At 37.4% G+C, this 27,729-nt stretch overlaps 1 protein-coding gene across 1 annotated transcript in view; it reads left to right on the forward strand.

Annotated features, from left to right (window-relative positions):
• Positions 1–1,499: 1,499 nt before the first annotated feature.
• LOC115215548 (sedoheptulokinase) overlaps positions 1,500–27,729 on the forward strand; it is a 39,126-nt gene continuing 12,896 nt past the window's right edge. The window contains exon 1 of the mRNA XM_029784739.2: positions 1,500–2,477. Coding sequence (XP_029640599.1) covers positions 1,714–2,477 — 764 coding nt within the window. The 5' untranslated portion in view covers positions 1,500–1,713. The remainder of the gene's footprint in view (positions 2,478–27,729) is intronic.

Genomic DNA, 27,729 nt, shown 5'->3' on the forward strand with positions numbered 1-27,729 from the left:
CTATTGGTTTAGATTAGTGGTTCTCGGTCATTTTTTTTCATCTATGGATCACTTTGATTCTCATTTTACTCATGTGGACCCTTATAGCTATTCAATGTTTAAAAAGATCGCATAGGCACAGGCGTGGTTGTGTGGTAAGAAACTTGCTCCACAACCACATGGTTCTGGGTTCAGTCCCACTGCATGGCAAGTGTCTTCTACTATGGCCTCAGATTGATCAAAGCCTTGTGAGATGGAAACTGGAAGAAGCCCGTCATATATATATATATATATATATATATATATACTAGCAGTATCGCCCGGCGTTGCTCGGGTTTGTAAGGGAAATAACTATATAAGCATTTTTAGAGACTTACTTCCCTTATAGATGCCAATTCGGGCTTTCTTAGCCATTTCTGTTTTGGTGTCTTCAAGCCATGAAGTCGTTGTTCTAAAAGAATGCTGGTCTCCTTGACAACGCTTTACGACGTTGATTTCTTTACACTCCCTTCCCCACAGCGTCACGAGGGAGGGAAGGGGGAGAAGCAAACAGGTGCAGCTGTGAGCGTGGACGCCAACTCCGCCGCCATCGACACACGAAAGATTATGCATTAAAATGGAATAAAAAATGATGTTAAATTATTTTTAAAATCGTAGACTCATCGTTGACGCGCGCTAATAGCCAGACGGGCTCGATATGAATCACGACTATAAGATACCCGAATTTGGTTAAACTGCACCGTAATTTGTGGGAGGAGTTAGGAATCTAAATCGAAGGGGACAGACACTCACACAACTAGAGTTTGATATATATAGATATATATATATATATGTGTGTGTGTGTGTGTGTGTGTGTGTGTATCTTTGTGTCTGCGTTTGTTCCCCACCACCGCTTCACAACCGATGTTGACGTGTTTACGTCAAAAAAGTCCGATAGAATAAGTACCAGGCTTAACAAATAAATAAATAAATAAAAATAAGTACTGAGGTCAATTCATTCGACTAGAAATTCATCAGCATGGCCGCAGTCTAATAATTTAAATAAGTAAAAGATAAAATATTTTTATGAGTAAATATTATTAGGAATTGTACTAAAAGTGTTTAGTTACAAAGAAATTATTAAAAAAATGTGCCGGTCAAAACGAAAAGATCCAAAATTTGTTGAAATATTGTGTATTGTAGAAGTATAAAAAAATTATCGCACATATATTTTAACAAAATTTTACACGGACACCCCCACCCCCATCCCCACCCCAAGGGTCATATGGACCCTGGTTGAGAACCGCTAGTTTAGACGATCTGGAAGGAACAATGAATAATATATCCCAAGATGAGCTGACTCTAAAGAAAGAAAATCATTTTGAACGTTTGTTATAAATTATCCAATCAATTTCAAATAAAATCGTTGTTCAGTTTAAATATACCGTCACATAATTGGCTTATTTTGTGAGTGTATATGTCAATATGTAAATCCTGAGGTGTAAATTTAGAGTACGAGTCACATGTGTCTATAATATAGTAATTATGTTCTTCCATACTTTTCGTTATACAATACACAAATCGCCCGCTATACGCTTTCTCGCAGATTCAAGTTACGACTGTAAGACGGCAGAAGCTTATAGGTGCGCATGTTTTGATTCAGTTTGATTGAAGTGATTCGTTTAGTTTTGACATTAATCATATGCTTTGTAATATTAGGGATGTTTTTAGTTTCATGGCGGCCGTAAAGTAAAGATGCCTGAACCTGATGTGAATAAAGCTACCTTTTCGATTAGCGGCACTTGCAATATGAACCCTGGCAGCCGGCTATTGAATTGTGCTGCGGCCACTTCATCAACAACACATAAGCCTACGGCTTACAAAAAAGATTCGACTTCAAGACTTGTCCTTAGTATTGATCTGGGCACTACTTCCATAAAAATAGCCCTTGTAGATAGCATCACCAAAAAACCTCTCAAGACTGCTGCTCAAGTTACCAAAGCCGATATTGAAAGTCAAATTGGACTAGATGGTTGCGAGCAGAACCCTGTACAGATCCTTCATGTACTTCATCAATGTATATCAACCTTCGACAAGGAACATTTGAGCCGAGTGGTTTGTTTAGCAATCACAGGACAGATGCATGGGGTTATGTTATGGCGGAGTGAGGAGACTTCTAAGAAAGAACTATCAAGTTTCGGATCTTCGTCTCACAAATGGAATAAACAAGAACCCAGTCAACTCATTACATGGCGAGACCAACGCTGTAAAACAAAATTTTTAGCTTGTTTACCACCAGCAGACTCACACCTTAGATTAGCCACGGGCCATGGTTGTGCCACATTATTCTGGATGGCCCGACATCAACGTGATTTTCTTAAGCGCTTTGATTGTGCTGGAACTATAATGGACTACCTTGTTTCACTTCTTTGCGGCCTTACTCATCCTGTTATGTCACCTCAAATAGCAGCCAGCTGGGGCTACTTCAATACTGAGAATGTATCTTGGAATTCTGGAATGTAAGTTAATTCACTTTATAAGTACTGCACATGCATTTCATGCTAGCTGTAATTAAAGAGAAAAGTGCTTGTGTTACATATTTTGGTGCCTTCAGTTAATTATATCCGAGTGCATGTGTATCACTGAATGTATGTTTACACACAAATAACACATTTTTCCGACACGTTTTTTCTAGTACGGTAGAATAATATTATTATTTTTTTTTTTTGTTGCCTGTAGACCTCTGATTTCTATTTTACTCTGATGGACCCTGACATTAAAAAAGAAACCCTATTGTATTTTTATAATTGGGTTAATGTTGCAAAATTCACACGATCCGATTTTACCCTCATAGATTACGATTATAAAGAAATTTGTAGGGAAAATGTTTTCCGAAAGGGTGGGGAGAGGATTTTGGGAAAATTCACACGATCCGATTTTTTCTCTCCTAACTTTCAGGAAAATGTGTATCTTTTGATGAAAGTTTATACAAATATCTTTCAAATGGCATAGATTACGATCATAAAGAAATCTGTGAGGAAAATCTTTTCCGTGGGGTAGGGAGAAAAGTTTCGAAAAAACAGAGTTTCGGATTAGGAAGATCACATACGTTCATTTTTTTACTCTCCTCATCCCACCTGCGGACCAATTTTGGCCCTTAAAAAGTAGGGGTAAAAAAAAAAGTCAACATTTTCAGAGGAAAAAGTGTGATCTAGGAGATTTGGCTGCTGTTTCTTGCATAACCCAGAACAACCTTCTCGTTTCCTTCTCACTCTCGCATATATTGATGTTTTTCAATATTTTTCTCCCCATAAACACATGCTATAGAAAAAAAATTGATAAATTTATGATTTTTTTTATCAACCCCTAATTGTTTCTGTTTATAATTTAAAATATTGGAGAGCTTGAGGTTATTTTTTGTATTTATCAACAGTGATTTTTAAAAAATAGGTACAGCATACATTTCTGTTAGAAAATGTTTCGTCGATGATTTCCGTAAAAAAACTTTTATTTTTTTACATATGGGTTTGCGGGAACATTTGAAGTAATGAGAGCGAAAGAGACTAAGAGGAAGCGATTTTATGACGAGGGAATTTGTTTTGAAGTCCCCGAAGCATTGATGTACATGTGTGTGTGTGTTTGATGGGGTGTGGGAGACAGACAGTATGTTGTGTAAGTGAAGTGCTTCTGTTAGTGTGTGTGAAGAGACAGAGTAATGTGTGAAAGAGAGAGATAACTGAAATTTTTTACTCGGTGTATGTGTATATGTATGTCTGCATGTATGTGTGTGTGTATGTATCTATGTATGTGTGTGTGTATGTATCTATGTATGTGTGTGTGTATGTATGTATGTATGGCCGATTCAGTGTACACTGAATCGGCCATACATACACACATACACCGAGTAAATAATTACACTGAATCGGCCATACATACATACATACATACACACACACATACATAGATACATACACACACACATACATAGATACATACACACACACACATACATAGATACATACATACATATACACATACACCGAGTAAAAAATTTCAGTTATCTCTTTCTTTCACACATTACTCTGTCTCTTCACACACACTAACAGAAGCACTTCACTTACACAACATACTGTCTGTCTCCCACACCCCATCAAACACACACACACACACACATGTACATCAATGCTTCGGGGACTTCAAAACAAATTCCCTCGTCATAAAATCGCTTCCTCTTAGTCTCTTTCGCTCTCATTACTTCAAATGCTTCCGCAAACCCATATGTAAAAAAATAAAAGTTTTTTACGGAAATCATCGACGGAAACGTGCTACTACAAACGAAAGATCGCCGGAAACATCCAGGACTACATTACCTCGTCCTCTTCGTTTTTTTTTTTAGATAGTGGTGTGTGTTTTCGGTCTGATTTAGCTGCTATTTCTAGCAGTTGAACTCGTTTGGATTGGTACGCGCTTACACATGTGTTTGCGCCAGCCGCAGTCCAATGAAATCTAACTACTAAGTCCCATTTGCGCTTTTTGTTTTCTATCAACCATGTCATCTCTTTCACGTCAAATGTCAACAAATCAGCATATATGATTATCCTTCTCTCTTCCTATTGTATTAATCTAAACATTTTCCCTCGCCAGTAGCAATTAGCGCTTTAAACGAAGCGTTAAACCTGATTAATCTGTAGTCTACACACCGGCCCCCACCTTTACAGTCTAGAAGCGGAGGAGTAAGTCAGGAGATAAACAAAAACTTAATTCATAAGTAATAATTTAGTTAAGATAGGATGCGGTTAATTGATTAAATTCCAGGGTTTGGCTGATGCTTTGTTTTTATCAACCCATCAGAATAAAATAGCGCTTAATTCTCTGCCGATTTCTCCATTACTACTCCCCTAGCGAGACAATTGTTTTGCATGTGTCTGTTTAAGAACTGCTGATGTAAAGGTGTGTGTGTGTGAGTGAAGGGAGTTGAAACATTTACAATGTAAAGTTAAACGCTCAATGAAATTGAAAGTGTATTATTGATGTTTTGTGCTTAAGCTCTTCTTCAGTAATATAGGTGAAAGGAAGAAAAAAATAGGAGTAATGAATGTATGTGTATGTATGCGTGTGTATGTATGTATGTATCAATGCAGCACTTGACTCCCTACTGATTACTCCATTATCATTATCATTACAAGACAAATAATTGTTGTTACATAAACATAGAAATTAAGGTTTTTAAAGAATGCAAATTAGAAAGCTGTAAAGTTATATCATAAACATGTTTTCCACTCTGTGTTAAAAGTTCGGTTAGCAACTATGCAGTAGACCTTATAGCTCTAAAACATCAACAATAAAAAAAATAAAAGGTACAAAATTCATCCCGAGGCCTTTATAAACTTACAAATATTTATTTTTTTAAGAGATATAATCAACTTGTGTTACTAACCAGGCTGCATAAGTGACAAATTTTGATACCTTAAGAATGAGTGAAAAGGGACAATAGCAACTCTTGTGTTCTTAGGTTGTTAAAATAATCCTTCCATGATGTAATTACATAAAATGAAGACTAGAACATCAGAATTATAATAGGTAAATCATTCTTTGTCACTTATTCAGTCTAAAGCCTCATGGTAAACAATATTTTGGAGTATTTCCTTGTGATACTATGATGAAAAGACCATCAATTTCCAACTTTAGAAGTATGTAAATGAAGATGATCATGTGAAAAGATAAGGCAGTTTATCCACTAGGTTCAGCCCAATCATCATCATCATCATCATCGTTTAACGTCCGTTCTCCATGCTAGCATGGGTCGGACGGTTCGACCGGGGATCTGGGAAGCCAGAAGGCTGCCCCAGGCTCCGGTCTTATCTGGCAATGTTTCTACAGCTGGATGCCCTTCCTAACGCCAACCATTCCGTGAGTGTAGTGGGTGCTTTTTACGTGCCACCTGCACAGGTGCCAGGCGAGGCTGTCATCGGCTACGATTGGATTGGTGCATTTTACGTGCCACCTGCACGGAAGCCAGTCGAGGCGGCACTGGCTTCGGCCATGATTTGGATGGTGCTTTTTACGTGCCACCGACACGGAAGCCAGTCGAGGCGGCGCTGGCATCGGCCACGATTCGGATAGTGCTTTTTACGTATCTCCAGTCCAGGGGTCCTGGCATCTGCCAGGTGCCAGTCATAGGATTGGTTCAATTTCGATTTCAATTTCACTTGCCCCAACAGGTCTTCGCAAGCAAAGTGGGGTAGGCATAGGTGCCTGTCGTCGGATGAGGTTCGATATCGACTTTGCTTGCCTCAACAGCCCAATGGCTTTTAATATTTTCCCTTGAGATGTACTGACAGTCATGGTGAAGCTGAGTCTGGCAGGAAATTGAGGCTTTTAAATTCGAAAGGCAAATCAGTTGACTTCAGAGGTATTTTGGAAATAAGTAGTTTTAATCTGGAAATTAAACAATTTTTATCCAGCAAGTTTTCCTGATATGACTATCACATCCAAGACACGGGGCATTGTATTGTATCCCATACTAAAGTTTTAGAAAATCTAAGTTGTGGTTTGCTACAGATTTGGTTGCTTTTCCTATCAGCTCCCTTATTCATTCATACATACATATACACACAATGCTGTCTTAAGGCATGGACACACTGGGATGTTGCACACGGGCCTCATAGGTCTTGGAGCCCAATTTTTATCTATGAATGCTGTAGTTTGCTGTCAATAGATGTATCTTATAGGGCCCAGAGCTTCTAATGCTGTTAAGAGGCTCTGTAGAGATACATATGTATACATTTGTGTGTTCATCCGTTCGTGGCCGTTTGCCAGCTCCGTCTGGCACCTGTGCTGGTGGCATGTAAAAAGCACCCACTACACTCACGGAGTGGTTGGCGTTAGGAAGGGCATCCAGCCGTAGAAACACTGCCAGATCAGACTGGGCCTGATGCAGCCTTCTGGCTTCACAGACCCCCAGTTGAACTGTCCAACCCATGCTAGCATGGAAAGCGGATGCTAAATGATGATGATGATGATGATATACATGTATACACATATATATATATATATATATATATATATATATATATATATATATACATACACACATATATATATATATATATATATATATATACATACACAAGTGTGTGTATGTATATATATGTATGGTGTGTGTGTGTGTGTATATATATATAATTGGCATGCCATCAGTTTTGACGATGAGTGCTCAAGTTAATCTGATCAATGGAACAGCCTGCTCATGAAATTAATGTGCAAGTGGCTGAGTGCCCCATAGACACATGTACCCTAATGTAGTTCTCTGAGAGATTCAGTGTGAAACAGAATGTGACAAGGCTGACCTTTTGAAAAACAGGCACTACACTCATTTTTGCCAGCTCATTGGGCTGGAGTAACATGAAATAAAGTCTTGTTCAAGGATACAATGCACTGATAGGAATGAAATTCATGATCTTATGATAGTGAGCCAAATTTATTATTATTATTATTGTTCGACCGTGGTCGAGACAATGGAATTTACTATGTTACGCCAGACTTCACGGTCCATCATAGCATTACGGAGGTCCTGTTGCTGGATGCCTGTATCCCTGGAGATTACATCAGGGTAGGAGAGTGTGCGCCCTCTGGTATTGCGAGTAGATGGCTTCCAGAGGAGAAGAGTAGAAATTACTTCTTTTTCAGCTCTGCAACAATGTCCAGCAAACTGGACTCTCCTACCTTTCACAAGAGATGACACGGGTGGTAGTTTCCCATATATTTGCATTTTGGTTGGATGGCGCGTCCACGAGAGATTTTGAGCTCTCATAAGGACGCAAGTGTAGGTTCCATCCAACCGCCTCTCAAGCTTCTTTGATAACGTCCAGGTTTCTGAGCCATATAGTAGAATTGGTTCGACTGTGGCTTTGAATATTTCAAGTTTGAAGTCTCTACTTAGATTTGATGACCAGATCTTATGCATGTCATTACAGGCTGACCAGGCCATACCCTTTCTAGTTAGAAAGTCTTTTCCAGATGATGATATGTATGAGCCAAATACCTTAATTACTAAATTAAGTGTTATTAGCATATACATACATGAATACATGAAACAGCAGGGTGTACTTTTAGGGAGATGTAGCTGCTATTTCTACAAAGTCTACCTACCAAATAGAAATGTTCCCCATTGGTATATGTACATAAGGCAGTAGGATGACCTGAGGGAGATTTGGTTGTTGTTAGGTTTAGTTTGCTCATTCATGTGCACATAAGATAGTGGGATGCAGTTTAAGGGAGATTTGGCTGTTATGTCTCTCTTATCTACCAATCTTATAAAAGTTCTCTCGGCTCATACATAAGATTGTAGGATGTAATAAAGTGATGGTTTAAATAATGTTTCTTTGCAGGTCAAGTTACTATATTGAATTTCTTCTTTGCTAAGTTCATACATATATTTATATATGCCTGAAATACTATTGTATTATTGCAGGGAAATTTGCTTGCTATTTCTATCAGATCTCATTCCTCTATACACATCACACTGTAGGGTATGATTTTAAGGAGATTTGGCTGTTATATCTCTTAGGTCTAGATGCTATGTCGCAGCTACTTTATTGGCTTGGACACATATAAAACAGCTGGGTGTGAATTAGTGGGAAGATGTGACTTCTGTTCCTATTAAGTGTAGTTACATATGTAGAGGTCTCCTATGTAGAATAATATGTATAACCATGTGTAAGAGAATATTTGTGCTTTGAGACAGATTTTGGCTAATGTTTCAGAATGCCATGTTGAGGAATTTTCATTTTTGTACCCCACTTCCTAGTGAAGGCGCATGGCTCAGTGATTAGAGCGTCGAGCTTACGATCGTGAGGTTGTGAGCTCGAATCCCGGACCGGGCTGCGTGTTGTGTTCTTGAGCAAGGCACTTTATTTCACGTTGCTCCAGTTCACTCAGCTGTAGAAATGAGTTGCGACGTCACTGGTGCCAAGCTGTATCGACCTTTGTCTTTCCCTTGGATAACACTGGTGGCGTGGAGAGGGGAGGCTGGTATGAATGGGCGACTGCTGGTCTTCCATAAACAACCTTGCCCGGACTTGTGTCTAGGAGGGTAACTTTCTAGGTGCAATCCCATGGTCATTCATGACCGAAGGGGGTCTTTACCCTTTTTTTTACCCCACTCCCTTTTACTATCAATATATATGTAATGCTTCACCAGTATATAAGGCATTGTGGCATTGTATATATTGCTAAGGAAAGTGTTTTTCTTTTTGCATATGTATATACAATGAAGTTCCAAAGATGGAAGTTTAATAACTGTTTTAAAAATAATCTCCCATAAGAAATAATGATGTGTAAACAAACCACTGTCATTGCTTTCTTCAGTTATATTTCTCTACATGTGTGATTGTCATTTCCTCTAATCCAATATGCTAGCTAGAGAGAGGAAATTATTAAAAAGACTGAAAGAGAAAGTAAAACATACTTATGGAAGGATTTTCCATTAGTTCACAGTACATCTTGTTTTCAACTTTATGCATGCATATTACTTTTTGCTATTACAACTTAATTTCAACTTTCATCTTTCTCCATCTCTTTTCTTAGGAAGATTTGGGTCTTATTTCTCAAAATAAATATTATACAAATCTATCCTATGAAATAATGGATAATAATATATATGGTTTTGTGGGTGTTCATTTGTTTGGTAGTTTCTGAATATAAGGTGGACATACAACCAGTTCACACAATATGTGTATATATATATTACTCTTTACTCTTTTACTTGTTTCAGTCATTTGACTGCGGCCATGCTGGAGCACCGCCTTTAATCGAGCAACTCGACCCCGGGACTTGTTCTTTTGTAAGCCCAGTACTTATTCTATTGGTCTCTTTTGCCGAACCGCTAAGTAACGGGGACATAAACACACCAGCATCAGTTGTCAAGCAATGCTAGGGGGACAAACACAGACACACAAACACATACACATACATACATATATATATATATATATATATATTATATATATATATATACGACAGGCTTCTTTCAGTTTCCGTCTACCAAATCCACTCACAAGGCTTTGGTCGGCCCGAAGCTATAGTAGAAGACACTTGCCCAAGGTGCGACGCAGTGGGACTGAACCCGGAACCATGTGGTCGGTAAACAAGCTACTTACCACACAGCCACTCCTGCGCCTATATAGATATATATGTAAAAAAAATCATTATTTAATAATAAGTATGCAAATATTCATTGTGTATATATATATATATATATATATATATATATATAGATAGAGGTATATTTATATTAGCAGCTAAGCCCGGTTTCACCCAGTTGGTTTGGATGATGTGACTGTAAAACCTGCTCTCTGTAAGCATTCAACTTGTTTGGGCACGCTTACATTAAAAAACAATTTTAGAATGATTCTTTTCTGTGAAAACGCTAAAAATAACTAACCAACAAAAAAAAAAACAACCAAGATTCAACCAAATCAAAAAATAAACCCAAATACTATGCACACACATTCACATACTCCCCCCTATTACATATACACACACATATTCACTCAGAGTTGAAACACTGTTTGATTTATTTTTTCAGCGTACAATTTTCATCATCCCACTGCCAAGTATGACATCACCCCTTCCTTCCTTATTCATCTATCACCCCTTCCTTTCTCATTCATGAACACAAGAGTATTATTATAGTAGATTATCTCAGTAACCCTGGGAGCTATGAAAAAAATACAAAGCCCAGCATCACCACTGGATCATTCTATACATTACACATCTGTGTAATTTTTCGTGCAATTCCACCCAGTCGTTTGACCATGAATCCCAAGACAAGAAAGAATCGCCCATGTCAAATTTATATGTGTTTGTGTGTATATATATATGTGTGTGTGTGTGTGTTGATTACTTTCCCTCGTTTCTTCTTGCATTGTCTACTACTTCTCTACGCCCACAATTTATTAAAAATGATGATTCAACTCCTCCTGTTTCAACTATTTTGTCTATTTGGAAGGAACACTTGAGATATGAATTATGCCACATTGACATTTTCTATAGATTGCTATTTACATCAGTGGATACCTGTTATTCTTTATATTATATATGTATGTCTTATATATATATATTGCTGTGCGTGAGAAGACCAGGCAGGACAAGTGAGTCCAGCCCACTTATGCATGCCTTTCCCCCTTGGACACACAAAGACCTGTTGAGGCAAGCAAAGTCGATATCGAACCTCATCCGACGACAGGCACCTATGGCAACCCCCCTTGCTTGCGAAGACCTGTTGGGGCAAGTGAAATCAAAATCGAAATTGAACCAATCCTATGACTAGCACCTGGCAGATGCCAGGGTCCTGGGACTGGAGGTACGTAAAAAGCACTATCCGAATTGTGGCCGATGCCAGCGCTGCCTCGACGGGCTTCCGTGTCGGTGGCACGTGAAAAGCACCATCCGAATCGTAGCCGAAGCCAGTGCCGCCTCGACTGGCTTCCATAAAATGCACCATCCAAATTGTGGCCAATGCCAGCGCCGCCTCGACTGGCTTCCGTGTCGGTGGCACGTAAAAAGCACCATCCGAATCGTAGCTGAAGCCAGTGCCGCCTTGACTGGCTTCCATAAAATGCACCAATCCGTCCGTGGCCGATGCCAGCCTCGCCTGGCACCAGTGCAGGTGGTACGTAAAAAGCACCCACTACACTCACGGAGTGGTTGGCGTTAGGAAGGGCATCCAGCTGTAGAAACTTTGCCAGATAAGACCAGAGCTTGGTGCAGCCTTCTGGCTTCCCAGATCCCCGGTCGAACTGTCCAACCCATGCTAGCATGGAGAACGGACGTTAAACGATGATGATGATGATGATAAGGACAACCTCAGGCCACTGAACCTTTCAGACAAGATAAAGGACTGAAATACCTGGTGCCTTGCTGCATTCAAAAAGACATGTACTCCACAGCAGAAGTGTTAAGGCCACTCCCTCTGGTGAAGAGGATTGATCTGCAAGAGTCCTGTGTCACATAAAAAGCACTAGCGCCAATGTCACATAAATGTGCTCTTGTGGTGCCATGTAAAAGCACCCAGTACACTGTATGTGACTGGCATTAGGAAGGGCATCCAGTCATAAAAACCACGTCAAATCAGACTGGAGCCAGGTGCAGCTCTTCAAGATACCTGTTGTGGTCAAACCATCTTGTGCATCCCAGCATGGACAATGGACATTAAATGATGATGATGATATATAAATTGTATGGATATATATAACACAGAACAGATGTTAGAAAACTGATTATAGCAGTGACTTCATCTAAGAATATCTGAAGAAGGAATATTATTCTGAAATATCATATCAGACTATGGATAACTAAATTACAACATATATAGCCCATTGTTTTTATTATAGTGCTTTGTTGTACCATTCAAAACTTTTTATTCTTTATATATATGTATGTGTATGTACATATATGTATATATGTATGTGTATGTATGTATATGTATATATATATATATGTGTGTGTGTGTATATGTATATATATGTGTATGTATATATATATATGTGTATATATATTCCCTCTCTCTCTTTCGGAGAGGCACTGAGCAGCTATACGCACACATACACACACGGCAGTAACTTCCACCTACCAAATTCAATCACAAAGCTCCGGTCGGCTCGGGGCTATAGTGGAAGACACCCACCCAAAGTGCCACGCAGTGGGACTGAACCTGAAACCATGTAGCTAGGAAGCAAGCTCCCTAACCACACAGCCATGCTCATGTGTATATATATATGTATGTGTATATATATGTATGTATATATATGTGTATGTATATGTATGTGTATATATATGTATGTGTATATATGTGTATGTATATGTATATATATATATATATACACATATATCTGTATATATATGTGTATATATATGTATCATCATCATCATCATCGTTTAACATCCGCTTTCCATGCTAGCATGGGTTGGATGACTTGACTGAGGGCTGGTGAACCAGATGGCTGCACCAGGCTCCAATCTTGATCTGGCAGAGTTTCTACAGCTGGATGCCCTTCCTAATGCCAACCACTTTGAGAGTGTAGTGGGTGCTTCTATGTGCCACCAGCACGGGGACCAGTCAGGCGGTACTGGCAACGACCTCATTCGAATCTTTTTACACATGTCACTGGCACAGGTGCCAGTAAGGCGATGCTGGTGACAATCATGCTCGAATGGTGCCTTTTACTTGCCACCGGCACAGAAGCCAGTTAGCCACTCTGGCAACGATCAAGCTCGGATGGAGCTCATAGCACCCTACTAGCACGGGGCTCGAGTGCCAGTAAGGCGATGCTGGTAATGATCACACTTGAATGGTGCCTTTTATGTGCCACTGGCACAGAAGCTGGTTAGCCACTCTGTCAACAATCACACTCGTATGGTATTCTTTGCACTCCGCTAGCACAGGATGCCAGTCATTGAATTTGATTTTAATTTCACTTGCCTTAACAGGTCTTCGCAAGCTGAGTTTAGTGTCCAAAGAAGGAAAAGGTACACATAAGTGGGCTGGTTATGCCCCTGACATAGGCCACGAGGTTATGGTCCCATTTGGCTTGCTGGGTCTTCTCGAGCACGGCATATTTCCAAAAGTCTCGGTCACTGGTCATTTCCTTGGTGAGACCTAAAGTTCGAAGGTCATGCTTCACCACTTCATCCCAGGTCCTCCTGGGTCTACCTCTTCCACAGGTTCCCTCAACCGCTAGGGTGTGGCACTTTTTCACACAGCTATCCTCATCCTTTCTCATCACATGGCCATACCAGCACAGTCGTCTCTCTTGCACACCGCATCTGATGCTTCTTAGATCCAACTTTTCTCTCATGGTACTTACACTCTGTTGAGTATGCACACTGACATTACACATCCAGTGGATCATACTGGCTTCATTCCTTGCGAGCTTACGCATGTCCTCAGCAGTCACAGCCCATGTTTCACTGCCATGTAGCATGGCTGTTCGTACACATGCATCATACAGTCTACCTTTTACTCTGAGCAAGAGGCCCTTTGTCACCAGCAAAAGTAAGAGCTCTCTGAACTTTGCCCAAGCTATTCTTATTCTAGCAGCTACACTTTCAGTGCACCCTACCCCGCTACTGACTTGGTCACCTAGGTAACAGAAGCTATCAACTACTTCTGGTTTTTCTCCCTGGAATGTGGCAGAAGTTCCTCTCTGCACATTTTCAGTGTTTATTGCTCCCGAGAATCTGTCAAATACAAAATCTCTCTTCCCAGTTAGCCTTCCTTTGATATTACTGCACCTCTTATGTGTCCATAGCTTACACTGGGTACATTTTATAGAGTTTCTACCTACGCCTCTACTACAGATCGAGCAGGGTTATCTACCTGAAGGGATTTGTGTTTTGCCTGCCTTCCTACTTATTAGGACTTTGGTTTTAGCTAGGTTGACTCTAAGGCCCTTCGATTCTAATCCTTGTTTCCACACTTGAAACTTCTCCTCTAGTTCTGATAGTGACTGAGCAATTAGAGCAAGGTCATCAGCATAGATGTATATATGTGTATATATATATACACACACATATATATATGTATATATATGTGTGTATATATATGTATACAACCTATCTAATGTTAACATATATCATAATCATCATCATCGTTTAACATCTGCTTTCCATGCTAGCATGGGTTGGACGATTTGACTGAGGTCTGGCAAACCAGATGGCTGCACCAGACTCCAATCTGATCTGGCAGAGTTTCTACAGTTGGATGCCCTTCCTAATGCCAACCAGCTATCTTACCAGAATTATAGCATCAGTGGTGCTTCTCCCTGGCATGAATCCAAACTGCATCTCATCTAAACTGACTCTCTCCCTAATTAGTTGGGCTATGACCCTCTCCGTGACCTTCATTACCTGATCCAACAACTTGATACCTCTGTAATTATTTGTATCTAAAGCGTCACCTTTACCTTTGTAGCACTTGACTATTATGCTGCTACACCAGTCATTGGGTTTGACTCAGCTGATGCTGCCAGATATTTTGGGCATCTCTGAAGTAATTCCTGATGGGCTGGGGGCTTTCCCTGTCTTCATATATATAAGGTAATATATATATATATATATATATATAAATAAATAGATGCGTGTATTTTCCCCTTGTTAACAATATTAATAGCGTTCAGTTAATCACTATACATATCCATCATTTTCTGTTAAAATGTCTTATTGACGAGTTTCATTTCTTCACTTCCCTAAAGAGAAGATTACATTGTTTTACACCATTTTATTCCTTTGGAATAATATCAGCGATATCTTCGAAACGTGTGTTGGAAGTAAAAGAATTTGAATAACACCTGCATTTAACTCCATTTATATATATATATGTTTATATATATATGTAATTTTGGGGACTAATGGGTATGTGTCAATTAGTATGTTGAGTGAAGAATGTTCACAGTTTGGGCTACCTGGTGTCATCCATGGTTGGGGGTATATATCTGCTGGAATTCCACAGTGTTAGTTGAGATAATAATAACTGATGAAGGAAATAGAACATAGATTTAGCACTAGTTTTTATTCAGTATGATGATCATTTCAACCCATCCTGCAACTTGCAGGATGGGTTGAAATGATTGTAGTACTGAATAAAGACTAGTGCTATATCTATTCTGTTTCCTTCATCAATTGTATATATATGTATGTATGTATGTATGTATGTGCATTTGGGTATCTTATCTGATACATACCTGGTTAACTTCCATCTGTTGCCCCTCTCCATGTCTCACTTATCTTGGCCACTCATACTTTCTAACCCTCACATTTATCTTAAATGTTCATTTTCAAAATTTTGATATGCTGATTTGTTTTGCAGATTCAGAATCTCTGGAGTCGAAAAAGTGGGTTTCGGTAGAAGAAAAAAAAAACAACAACAAAAAACAAAAGTACAGTCCATGTCCTTTACCTCCACAATGAAATGCGGCCCTTAACTATTCTAGGAGGAAGTAACTCCAAATTAGGACTAACTCAGACCATGACAACCTTTCCAATCCATATCAGCATGGGAAGTTGATGTAAAATGATAACAATGATAATAATATGTGTGTGTATATACATACATATAAGAGAGTGTGTGTATGTATACAAATATATATATATTAATATAAATTCTTTCTACTGTAGGCACAAGGCCTGAAATTTTGGTGGTTGGGGAGCAGTCAATTAGATCAACCTCCAGTACACAACTGGTACTTAATTTATCCAAAAAATTAAAGGCAAAGTTGACCTAGGTATTAATATAAATTTGTGAGAGAAGGCAGTGATTGAGCAGAATCAGTGGCATGCTGGGCAAAATGCTTAGCAGCATTTCGTCTGTTTCTCTGTTCTGAGCCCAAATTTTGCCATGGTCAACTTTGCCTTTCATCCTTTTGGGGTCAGTGTAATTGACTTGCTCCTCTTCCTCAAAAACTACTGGCCTTGTGCCAAAACTTTAAACCAATATAAATATGTGTGTCTTATGTATGTTTGGAGAGATTATGTTACCATTAGCTAGGTTGAACTGTATTACTTATTACTGATATGATCTGTTACAGGGTCAGGTCATCATCATCGTTTAACGTCTGCTTTCCATACTAGCATGGGTTGGACGATTTGACTGAGGTCTGGCGAACCAGATGGCTGCACCAGGCTTGAATCTGATCTGGCAGAGTTTCTACAGCTGGATGCCCTTCCTAATGCCAATTACTCTGAGAGTATAGTGGGTGCTTTTATGTGCCACCGGCACAAGGGCCAGTCAAGCGGTACTGGCAACGGCCATGCTCAAATGGTACTTTTTATGTGCCACCTGCACAGGAGCCAGTCCAGCGGCACTGGCAACGACCTCACTCGAATGTTTTTTTCACGTGCCACCAGCACAAGTGCCAGTAAGGCGGTGCAGGTAACGATCACGCTCAAATGGTGCTCTTTACATGCCACTGGCATGTAAGCGAATATACCAAGCTAGCCTGTTAAAAAGGGTTGCCAGAAACCCAGCAGGATAAAATCAAAATTTGTTGAAAGAATGAACTCAGTATACAGTCAATAACTATTTAGCTATAGTATATGAAAATATAGAAATACTTATGATGGTGACAGGAGTTATAAGTCCCTAGATGTTGTTTGGACATCTCTCTAAGGGAGAGGTAAATAGCCTTAGCTGTGGATAAGTTGACCTATTTGCACTGTCTTAGTGTTTCATAAGTGAATCCAAGAAAATAAATGTTAAGCAGGTACTGCCAAAGAGAGAAACAAGCTGTAGTGGCCTACTTAAGTCAGTTTCTGACAGATTAGATATCTGGAAAACTGCAGCAGCTGGCAAGAGATAATTGTTGTTTTGAGTCGTCTTGCCACTTGTTCTATCTCCTCCACAGTGAAGATAGTGAAACTGGAAAATATATGCTCTCAAACTTCTGTAAAGCTTCATTACACAGGTATCCTGCTATGTAGATCATGGTTCTAGGATTTCAGGCAGTTGTTGTCATTTGCAGCAGAAGGAGCATTACATGCATCTGCAATGTTGAAATATCATTATCTCCGTAGTTTCCTCACTCACAAAGATATACAGTGTGTTATAGCATAGGTGTCCTCTGTTGCTACTTTGCTTTAGCAGTACAATAGTACAATCCTCAAAGGATCTGTTAGTGAAGAAGCTGTTGTCATCAAATTCATTGAGCAGCCATAAGCATGTGAAAAGAGCAGTAAATAACAGTCATCATCTACTAAAAATACTCCTTGTTGGTTGCTTATCCAGGCTAAAAATGGAATTATATGAAATTAATCAGTATGTTGCATCTGTAATTAACTGGGAGTTAAATAGTAGGTCTCACCATAGCTGAAGATCTGTCTGTTGCACATCTTAAGAAGAAAAATAACTCAAGTGAAATGGTTCATTTGGGAATTAAATCTATCACAACTATTTTTCCAAGAGCTTTCCATAACACACACGCACTCTCTCTCTCTCACACACGCACACATATTGAATCTTAACTGCTCAACCCAGGAACAGCTGAAGTAAGTAACATGACCTGCTTGAAAGGTTCATCTGTGAAATAATAATGTCTTGCTGCAATCAGTAACCTAGTGACATTGCATGTTAACAACAATGAGGTCAGGCCTGTCTTGTCTCCTGTTATTGCAATAATACAAACACAATTACTGAAGCAGATAATATGAACTACTTGGTAAGATTTTATCATAAAACAATAACTACTTTATCTAGAAATTATTAGGATATTGCCTTAACTCTTTTATTACGAAAGTAATTTTTTAATATTTGACTTGTAGTTGTTCTTGTGCTGTCCCATTTAAACAGAATATAGGTAGTTGGAATGACTAAGTGTGATTCACAGACCCAGTGTTCCAAATACACCTTACTTTCCCCCAGGTGAGGACCACACATCACATGATGATATACAGTAGTTTATTGTATGATGTGCAGTGTCACTGTCTGGACATGTTGCATTTTTTTCACAGATTTTCCTTGCAGGCTTGTTGTCAGTAAGTCCCAGATCAAGCAAACCTGTGATCAAGGCATTCCAGCCATGTCTATCTTTACTTTTTAAGAGTATGTAGAACTATTTTATCCAATGTAGCATTTTCTTTCTTAAGATGATAGAGTGAAGTTTGGCTGCTACTTCTTGCAGGTTAGGAAGCCACAAACAGGCTCCATCATTGGTTCATGATATAGGCTGGTGGTGGTCCTAGAGAAAAAAAGCAGGTGTGATGGGTTTGGTTGAAGTACCACAGTTGATATCCCTCTTCAGTTATCTCTGGTTGTGGGCATTCCAGCACAATATTTAGGACTACTGAAGTTAATGCTATCATTATGTGTATTTCTGCAGAGTTGGAGGGCCAGCTTTCTTAATATGGTATAACAACTATATTTGAGGTTGATTGAATATACTCTGTGAGTTGCATCTTGTAGAAACAATCATTCTGTACTTTGCATTTTGAACCTTTTTCATTTTATTGTATAGGGGATCTATGTATTGCATGCAAAGATGTGACATGACATTTGTTGCAGGGAGATGAGTTGGGGCGCAAGAAAGTCTGGATCTAATTACTATTTATTTGTACACTATGTCTGATTTCTTTAATTAAAGAAAGTCAAATGGTAGATGGGTCCTGATTTCAATTAACCTTCGAAATTGAAATCGCTCAAAAATCAATGGAAATTGTAGTTGTGATACCAGTGTCGGTGGCACGTAAAAAGCACCAACTGATCGTGGCTGTTGCCAGCCTCGTCTGGCACGTAAAAAGCACCCACTACACTCACGGAGTGGTTGGCGTTAGGAAGGGCATCCAGCTGTAGAAACACTGCTAGATCAGACTGGGCCTGGTGCAGCCTCCTGGCTTCCCAGACCCCAGTCGAACCGTCCAACCTATGCTAGCATGGAAAGCAGGTTATCGATGATGATGATGATGACCAAAATTAAAGAAAGCAATGATATGCAGGAGAAGCACTTAGCAAAAAGTAAACTGCTGAACTTGGCATTTATCAACCTGGAGAAAGTCTTTGACAAGATCCCATGCTCACTCATCTAGTGGTCAATGCAGAAGCTAGAGGTAGATGAGTAGTTAGAGCTGTTCAAGCCATGTACACGGATGTTGTCAGTAAGGTGAAAGTCAGCACTGAGTACAGCAATAAATTTCATGTGCAGGTAGGATTCACCAAGGATAGGTTCTTGGCCCCGACTTTTTTTTATCTTAGTCCTCTACACCATAACTGAGGAATTTAAGAATGGTTGGTCTTGGGAGCACCTCTATGCTGATGACCTTGTTCTTATAGCTGAATCTCTACTAGAGTTAGAGAAGAAATTTCATGTATGGATGCAAAGACTGGAATCTAAGGGCCTTAGAGTTAATTTAGCAAAGACCAAAATACTAGTAAGCTGGAAAGCAGACAATTTACTTGACCCTTCAGGGAAATGGCTCTGTACAATATATAGAAAAGATATAGGTCGAAATTTCATAAGGAGTGCTCTGTATAGGCTGTTAAATCCCCTACCACCTCTAGTTCCCACTCTCCTTTCGAAATCTTGTGAATTCACTGACCTACCCATCCCCTCCGATCCCTGGTCCACTCCATTATATACAATACCCTGTAACTTGGGTGTACAGGCCTTGACCCATCTTTCTCTCCTCTCTCCTCTCTCTCTGTTCCCCATCTGAGGAAGCCGTGTCTCTCTTCTAATGCAAGACATCTTTCTGTCCCTCCTCCCAATTGAGGGGTCTTGTCTTGCAAGTTACTTGATGACCCCACTGCAGCTGATGCCTCTTAAAAAGCACCCAGTACTTCCACACAGTTTCAGTCTACCAAATTTCAATCACAAGACTATGGTTAAAAATACTTTTCCCAATGTACCACAGAGAGGTTAAACCTGAATTCATAATGTTGCAAAGTAGATTCATAACCATTAAACCATGCTTTTGATGAATTGCAGATATATTTAACTCTCATAAAAATGGTAGAATAGAGATAAGGATGATGATGATGATGATGGTAAAAGATTATGTAAGAATGAATTTTAGTGGTAACTAATTATAGCTCAGTGGATGTTATGATCTTGGTATAGATTTGATATGTATACATTTAGATAAAGATAGGGATTTGATGAAGGTTTTATGATGTATCAAAGACAGGTTCACTGGTGATACATGTACACACACACATTATACACATAAAATGAAAAAGAAAAAATTTAATAACTAAACATAAATGTCTCAATGAAATGTTTGTACTTTACGGTGTATCTGACTCATATAGGATATTGTTTTTTTTTATATTTTCAAATTTATTATTTTATGTAAGTTCTTTATTTTTGACAATGTCATGTATTAGTACAAAGGTGTTATGCTGCCAAGTTATTTAGTATTTGAGACAATTTTTACTTTGAGTATATGTCAGCAATATATATATATATATATATAAATAAATAAATAAATGTTGTGTGTGCATTGTATTTCCCTGCCAGAATTTAATTAGAAGATGGGAAGTTTATAAGGAAATATCGAAAGAATTTTTGTATATGTATGTGTACAGAACTGCTGCTTTATCTAGTTGAATATTATAATTAACTATAACCTACCTGTTTTACTGGAGTAACTATTGTTATCCTTAAACAGCCTAAGAGAAAATACAATACAAAGATTGTTGCCAACTTTTAGTGTTTATTTAGAGGATGTGACTAGGTGGAAACAAATGTTCTATACATTTTGTCTTCCTTCGGACTATTGTTTCTATAGCCAGACAAACTAAGCTCTAGTTTGATAAACTTCCTTCTGTTGTTTTCCCTTTAATGGTAGGTTGAGTATGTTTATTGAATGGATAAAACAAGCAAGTACATAGATTGTGTTATAGTCAAGTTAATCAGCTCCAGTTCTTAGTGTCTTAGAATAAGAGAGAAATAAAAAAGAATAATAAGTTTTGATTATTGGGTAAGAAAATTGCTCCCATACAAAACTAACACCTAATTAGCAACCCCAGATTTGTCACAGTTGGGGAATTTAGAATCAAAATTTATAAGGATGTAACTAGAAGGGAGACATTTTTAAAGAATTATTTTAAACAAATGTTATCTTTTACACAGAAAACAAGGATTGGAAAACAAATGACAGAAAGGTTTATAACAGCAAAGTAAAGCAACTCTATGCAAATTTTGATTGTAGCATTTATGAAGAGGTGCTGAAAAGTTCTTGACTTTAAGGGTCTTGGGATAGGCCTGGTTGGAAGCCCAACCTTCTGAGTTCTTTTATGGGGCTTAGAAAAACTGAAGGACCATTGCAATAAGTGTGTGAATCTGAGAGGGGGATATGTTCAATAAAATCATAATTAACGATCCTCCTGTATTTTCTTTTACCCAAAGCCAAGAACTTTTCACTAATTCAGTCACTGTTTGTCATGCTATCAGGGTGTTGACCTATTCTATCACTGGCAATGACCTGATTCACTAATTTGAAATAAATATACTGGGAAATGCAGCACAAAATTGCATGTCAAGTAATTTTAGAGACTAAATTACTCAAGAATGACATCCTCCTGAAAAGCAAGCAAATATGATGGGAATGGGGGGCATTAATAAACTAACTAGAAACAATTAAACAGTCAAGAAAAAACATATTAGTGAGTATTTTAACTATTTTGGAGTATGTGACATGTTTTAATCTTATTGAACCTCCTTCATTAAGCTTTAACTTTGCTTTATTGCTAAAATAATTAAATATTGTACACTAGTTGGCATAGAAAACTATAACAGACTTGCTAAATGAGAAATATTTAGAGAATAAAATAATTTGGACATACCAACTGCATGAAAAAGCTAACCAGAAATAATTATGCTATAAAGAAAAAAACATTTGGTCAATGAATGACTAATAATGTAATTGTCTTGGAAAATATGGGAAACAACTGTACACATGACATCAACAACACATAGACTTCCCCAAACTAATAGATGAGTCACTGATTGTACACTGGTTGACATAGAATATTGTTGTCTTTTTTTCCTCACTGCATAATTTTTCTAGTTATTTTTTTAATATTCCTTACGTTAAATAATTAAATATGTCAACACTTATTTAACTGATTGAAAACTTTCTTATAGGGTACATGGAAAAGGAAACTTCCTTTGGATCCTCTCCTAAAAGTAAACACATGTTACCCCATAAGGTTACAGCTGTTTATTTTAGTTATTGTGTATCTCCAGGCCATCTCTGGTTGTCTCATGCTTTGATCAAAGACCATCTCAGACATGACCATAATGTCTTCAGTTCTTTAATAGTATAGCTGGGGCAATATTATCTGTGTCCTTTCATAAAATGGTAGGATGTGGTTGAGAATGATTTATCTGTTATTTCTAGCAGATTGAATGGCCAAGTAAAGGTTTCCTCATTGTCCAATTACTTCTGTATGATATTGGTATATGTTCTGCTGATTATATTTATTAGGTTTAGCACTTAATGTGACTATAATTTGTGTTTATATAATATTATGCATATTCTAAAAACAATTGTTAAAATAGTCTTCTGTTCATAACAGCACTTGTGACAAGAAGAGAACTTGCTGTAGAAAGAACTTATTAAAATATGATATGAAGGTAATAGGACTATGTTGAACTACTGCTAAATCCAACAATTAATTTGATGTCATGGGCTATTTGTGGGATTAAATGTGAAAAGGATAAAAGTTTTTTAAATAGTGCAAAAATTTTCTCAGGTATCATCATCATCAACATTTAATGTCCATTGTCCATGCGGGCATGGGTTGGACAGTTTGACTAGGGCTGGTAAACTGAGGGGTCTACACCAGACTCAAGTCTGATTTGGCATGATTTCTATAGCTGGATGCCCTTTCTAATACCAACCATTCCAAGAGTATAATGAGTGCATTTACATGCCATTTGTGTGACACCTGTATCTGCCATGACTATGATTTTACTTGGCTTGATAAACCAAAATCCAGTTGTTGAATGAAGTGAAATTGAATGGAAACTTAGGTTTAGTTTTTTTTTTTCTTTCAATGTTGATTGAAGAAAACTTTAATTTCAAACTTACACAGCATTTTGGTTTATAGAGTTCTTGTAAATCCCTTGATTTTAATATGTCAAACTGAAAATATTTTTTAGTTATTTATTTATATATTTTTATTATTTTCTTATTTCTTCCTCGTGTCAACTGATTCTACATTGATATGAAACGGAAATTCCAATAACTGTTGTCTTAGTACCTAAAAATGAATCACATGCTCCTACGGATGGTTAAGTTTTCAGGATATTCAACGTTGTGTTGTTAAATAAACAAGTAAAATGTATAAAACATAGATATTGTAATTTCTTCGAAAAGAAGAGTCCTGTTAAGTGTTTTTGTTGTGATAAATGTTAACCTCTGAGTTAATTTTTGTCTAATTCAGAACAGATTCATTAAAGAGAGGAATCTGTAAGAAGTTAATTATAAGTTAGCTAATCAATTAACAAACTCAAATTGGCAACGGAAGTTTAAAATTTCGTTGTAGTTCCTGTAGAAATACCTAACTTTTTATAAACTTTTCTAACTTTTAAAGATTTTGCATTTTTTTCTTTCTCTCATAATCATCATACACATTTGGTTTTATTTTTGCTCTTTGCTATAGTAATAACTGTTATTTTATACTTGTTTTATTTTTCTGATTGGAAATTTTAAATGGGAACTTTTCTTTATTTTTTACCCAATTATCAACAAACTTCCTCTTAGACACCAACTTTTGTGAATTTGTAAAATGGTTCTATGTTTGTACTCACTGTATACAATAAGAAAATAAAGCAAACTAAAACCTGTTTGCAATGTTTTAATATTCTCTATTAATTTGACTTGGTTAAATTAATAGAAAATATTAAAGTCTAGTATATGAGTTACCCTACCATATTCTATTCAGTGGCAGGGTTGACAAAACATGTAATATGGATAAATATACTTCACTATACTCTCTTTTATAAATATGTAACCTTGTACCAATGGTTTGTTTTGGAGGACTTTTGAGTTTTGTCCCAGGGATAATTTCCAGAAATCCTTGACATGGAGGTACCATCAGCCAAGCTTGTCCAGGATGCATGCAACAGTTCTTCATGCACTCATTCAGCATTTGAACATTGCTGGTTTGTGGAGTTATGTCAAACATCTGCTGTCCTGTGTGTGGTGAGTCCAACCATCATCAGCTCAGTCCATTGTGAAGATCATCCCATTGCCTTCGTTTGGCCACCAACGACAGGTAGCTGTTATCTTCTAAGGGCTTTGAGAAAAGAAGTTGTGTGGTGGTCCAGATTGAAAGGGCTGAAGACAGACACCTTCCTCTTTGGCTGAGCCCATATCAACATTTTTTAAAGCTTCACTTAAAAAGGAAAGTGAAGATGGAGTTATAAATGCTATGTCTAAATAAATTTGTTGAAAAGCTGAGTGGCAAGCATGGTCCCAGTGAATGGGCCTGCTCTGAGCATGTGCCTGTAGATTAGAGGAGGACAACTGAGAAAAGACATTTGTCCTAATGGTCATGGTGACTATGGTTTGGTTGGGTTTCTACAAATAGCTCTCAGAGGTCTTCTTCTTTTGGGATTTATTTGTTTGAATTTTTTTGTTTCTTATTTCTGTTATTTTGGTATCTTACACACTTTTATGTAATCCCATATTGTATAGTCCTGTACCATCCTCTGTTTTTGTCAACCTTAAATGGTTATTCTGTGAGCTAGCAGAATTGTTAGCATGCTAGATGAAACGCTTAATGGTATTTCGCCTGTCACTGTGTTCTGAGTTCAAATTCTGCCAAGGTTGACTTTGCCTTTCCTCCTTTCAGGGTTGATAAATTAAATACCAGTCAAGTACTGGGATCGATGTAATTGACCATCCCCCCTCCCCTCTAATTTCAGGCCTTGTGCCTATAGTAGAAAGCATTATTATTATTTAAGAAGGGAGGTAGATGACAGAAATAGTATTACAATAGGCAAAATGATTTTATTTATGCTTCCTTACACTTATTAAAAGTCTTGCTGACTTTTGCCTTTAATCCTTCCAGGAGTAGTAGTACAATAAGTATTGTACAAAATTAAATGAGCCAATCTACTACATTTCTCCCCATAATTTGCAGCTTTGTCAGCTTATGTAAGAAATCATTATTTATTTGAAAGATACTTGCAGTTTATATCAAAATTATGTGCTTTGTGAAAATGCTCAAACAGGATTTGAAGACTACGGTATTACTAATTTCTGGAATGTACTTGTCTCTTTATAGGTGTCTTTATAGAAGCGATTACATATCTTTCCAGGTATACCAATTATATGTGATATTGGATGCACATTTCTTAAATACCACACTTTCTATTCAATGACTAGTGCAATTCATTCATTTTTCAACTGTCTTCAATTTTACATTTTTGTATTCAGTATTGCATGTTGTTATTAACAAGTCATGAAAAATTATATATGTGCTTATTGCTCTTTTTAAAAACAGAAGTTTTATAAGAGTGACAGAAAACTTTTCATTTTAACCCTATTGATATTAAACCATCTGAGGCCACTTCTGGTTTTATGATATTGGGTCATTCCATAAATAATGCAGTTTTTTCAATTGCATGAACTAAAAGTCAGAGACAGACGTGATAAACTACCTGCATCAACTTGCTATAAAAGCAGGTAGTAATTTTACCTTGTACTTGTTCTTAGTTCAAGTTTTGAAGAGTGCAGTTTGATTTTAATAGTTATTTTTTCAAAGCTATAATGGAAGTAACAAAGGAGCATTTTCAGCATATTTTGCTTCATGAGTTGAATAAAGACAACAACACAATGGGAAGTGCAAGGAATATTAATACAGTATATGGGGATTGCACAATAAGTGTAAACCAGTGTCATCGGTGGTTCCAGAAATTCTGACACTGTTTTAAACCCAAACCGAACGAAAAAACAAAGGAGATCTACTGCAGCACTAGAAGAAAAACGACCATCTTTGATTTCAAGACGAAAGGTGTTCTTCCATCAGGATAATGCTCGGCCACATACAGCAAGGATGACATTCCAAAGGCTGGAACAGTTTGAATAGGAAATGATGCTCCATCCACCATATTTGTCAATATTGCCCCATCTAATTATCATTTATTCTGCAATTTTCAAAATCATTTGGACGAAAAAGAAAATGAATTCTGTAGGTGAGGTCAGAACAGTACTGGAGGAGTATTTTTCGTCACGGACAAGTGAATTTTGGAAGAGGGCCTTGCAAATCTACCAGATAGATGGAAGAGCATTGTAGAAAATGAAGGAGAGTATATTTTGAATTTAAAAAGAACTTTATCTTAATTTTGAAAAATAAAAAAAAGTATTAAAAAAACTGCATTATTTATGGTATGACCCAATACAAATCATTTCATTTTAGAGTGTTCATATTTAAATTTTTAATCATTATTCCATCCTAATTACACAAGAATCTTTTTAGTTTTATTACAAATTATGTCTTAATAATGCAAACCCAAATCTCAAATTCTTGGTTATTTAAAAAGAAAATGAAATAAATTGACTATATTTCATTGGAAATAGGATCATGAATGGGATAATTTGGAACTTGGTACCCTTTGTACTAGGACTACATTATCCAATGTTTGCTTCTCTTTTCAAATTAGTAGGATGTAATTTGGGGAATATTTCATTGCTATTTCTAGATTGTGCAGCATGTTCAGCCATACGCATTAAATTTGTAGAATGTTAAATGGTGTTTCCTTTGCTTGGAAATCCTAACTTTTCCAGATTATTACTTGAACAATTAGTAACATAAACTAATGTGCCAATAATTATGAGTAGAATTACAAGTGTATAATCTGAGTAGAAGTTGTACATTTTGAAGTGGTTGTCTATAAATGTTCTCCTTGTTATTAATCTTAAATGACCTGCACAACATTTTATGATTTTTTGCTTTCTACTGCAAATAACTATGTTAGCTTTGTTAGGCATGTTGTATTTGTAGTTGGTAGGAATTTTTATAGGAATGTTTTAATATTCTTTCATCATCATCATCGTTTATCGGAAAGTCACCTTATACACTTGTTTTGAAATGTGTGGATGTACTCAATATCAAATGTGATTTTCTTTTAAAATATCTACCCCAGGACACTATTTCCGATGGATGGCATTGTACATTACTTTAGCAACAACTATTTGCTGCATAGGAAAGTAATACCTTGATGATATTTTAGAGTAACTATGGATTACATGTTTGATGGCTTTCAGAGA

Source organism: Octopus sinensis, linkage group LG1 (assembly GCF_006345805.1).
Source record: "Octopus sinensis linkage group LG1, ASM634580v1, whole genome shotgun sequence".
Classification (NCBI taxonomy): Eukaryota; Metazoa; Mollusca; class Cephalopoda; order Octopoda; family Octopodidae; genus Octopus; species Octopus sinensis.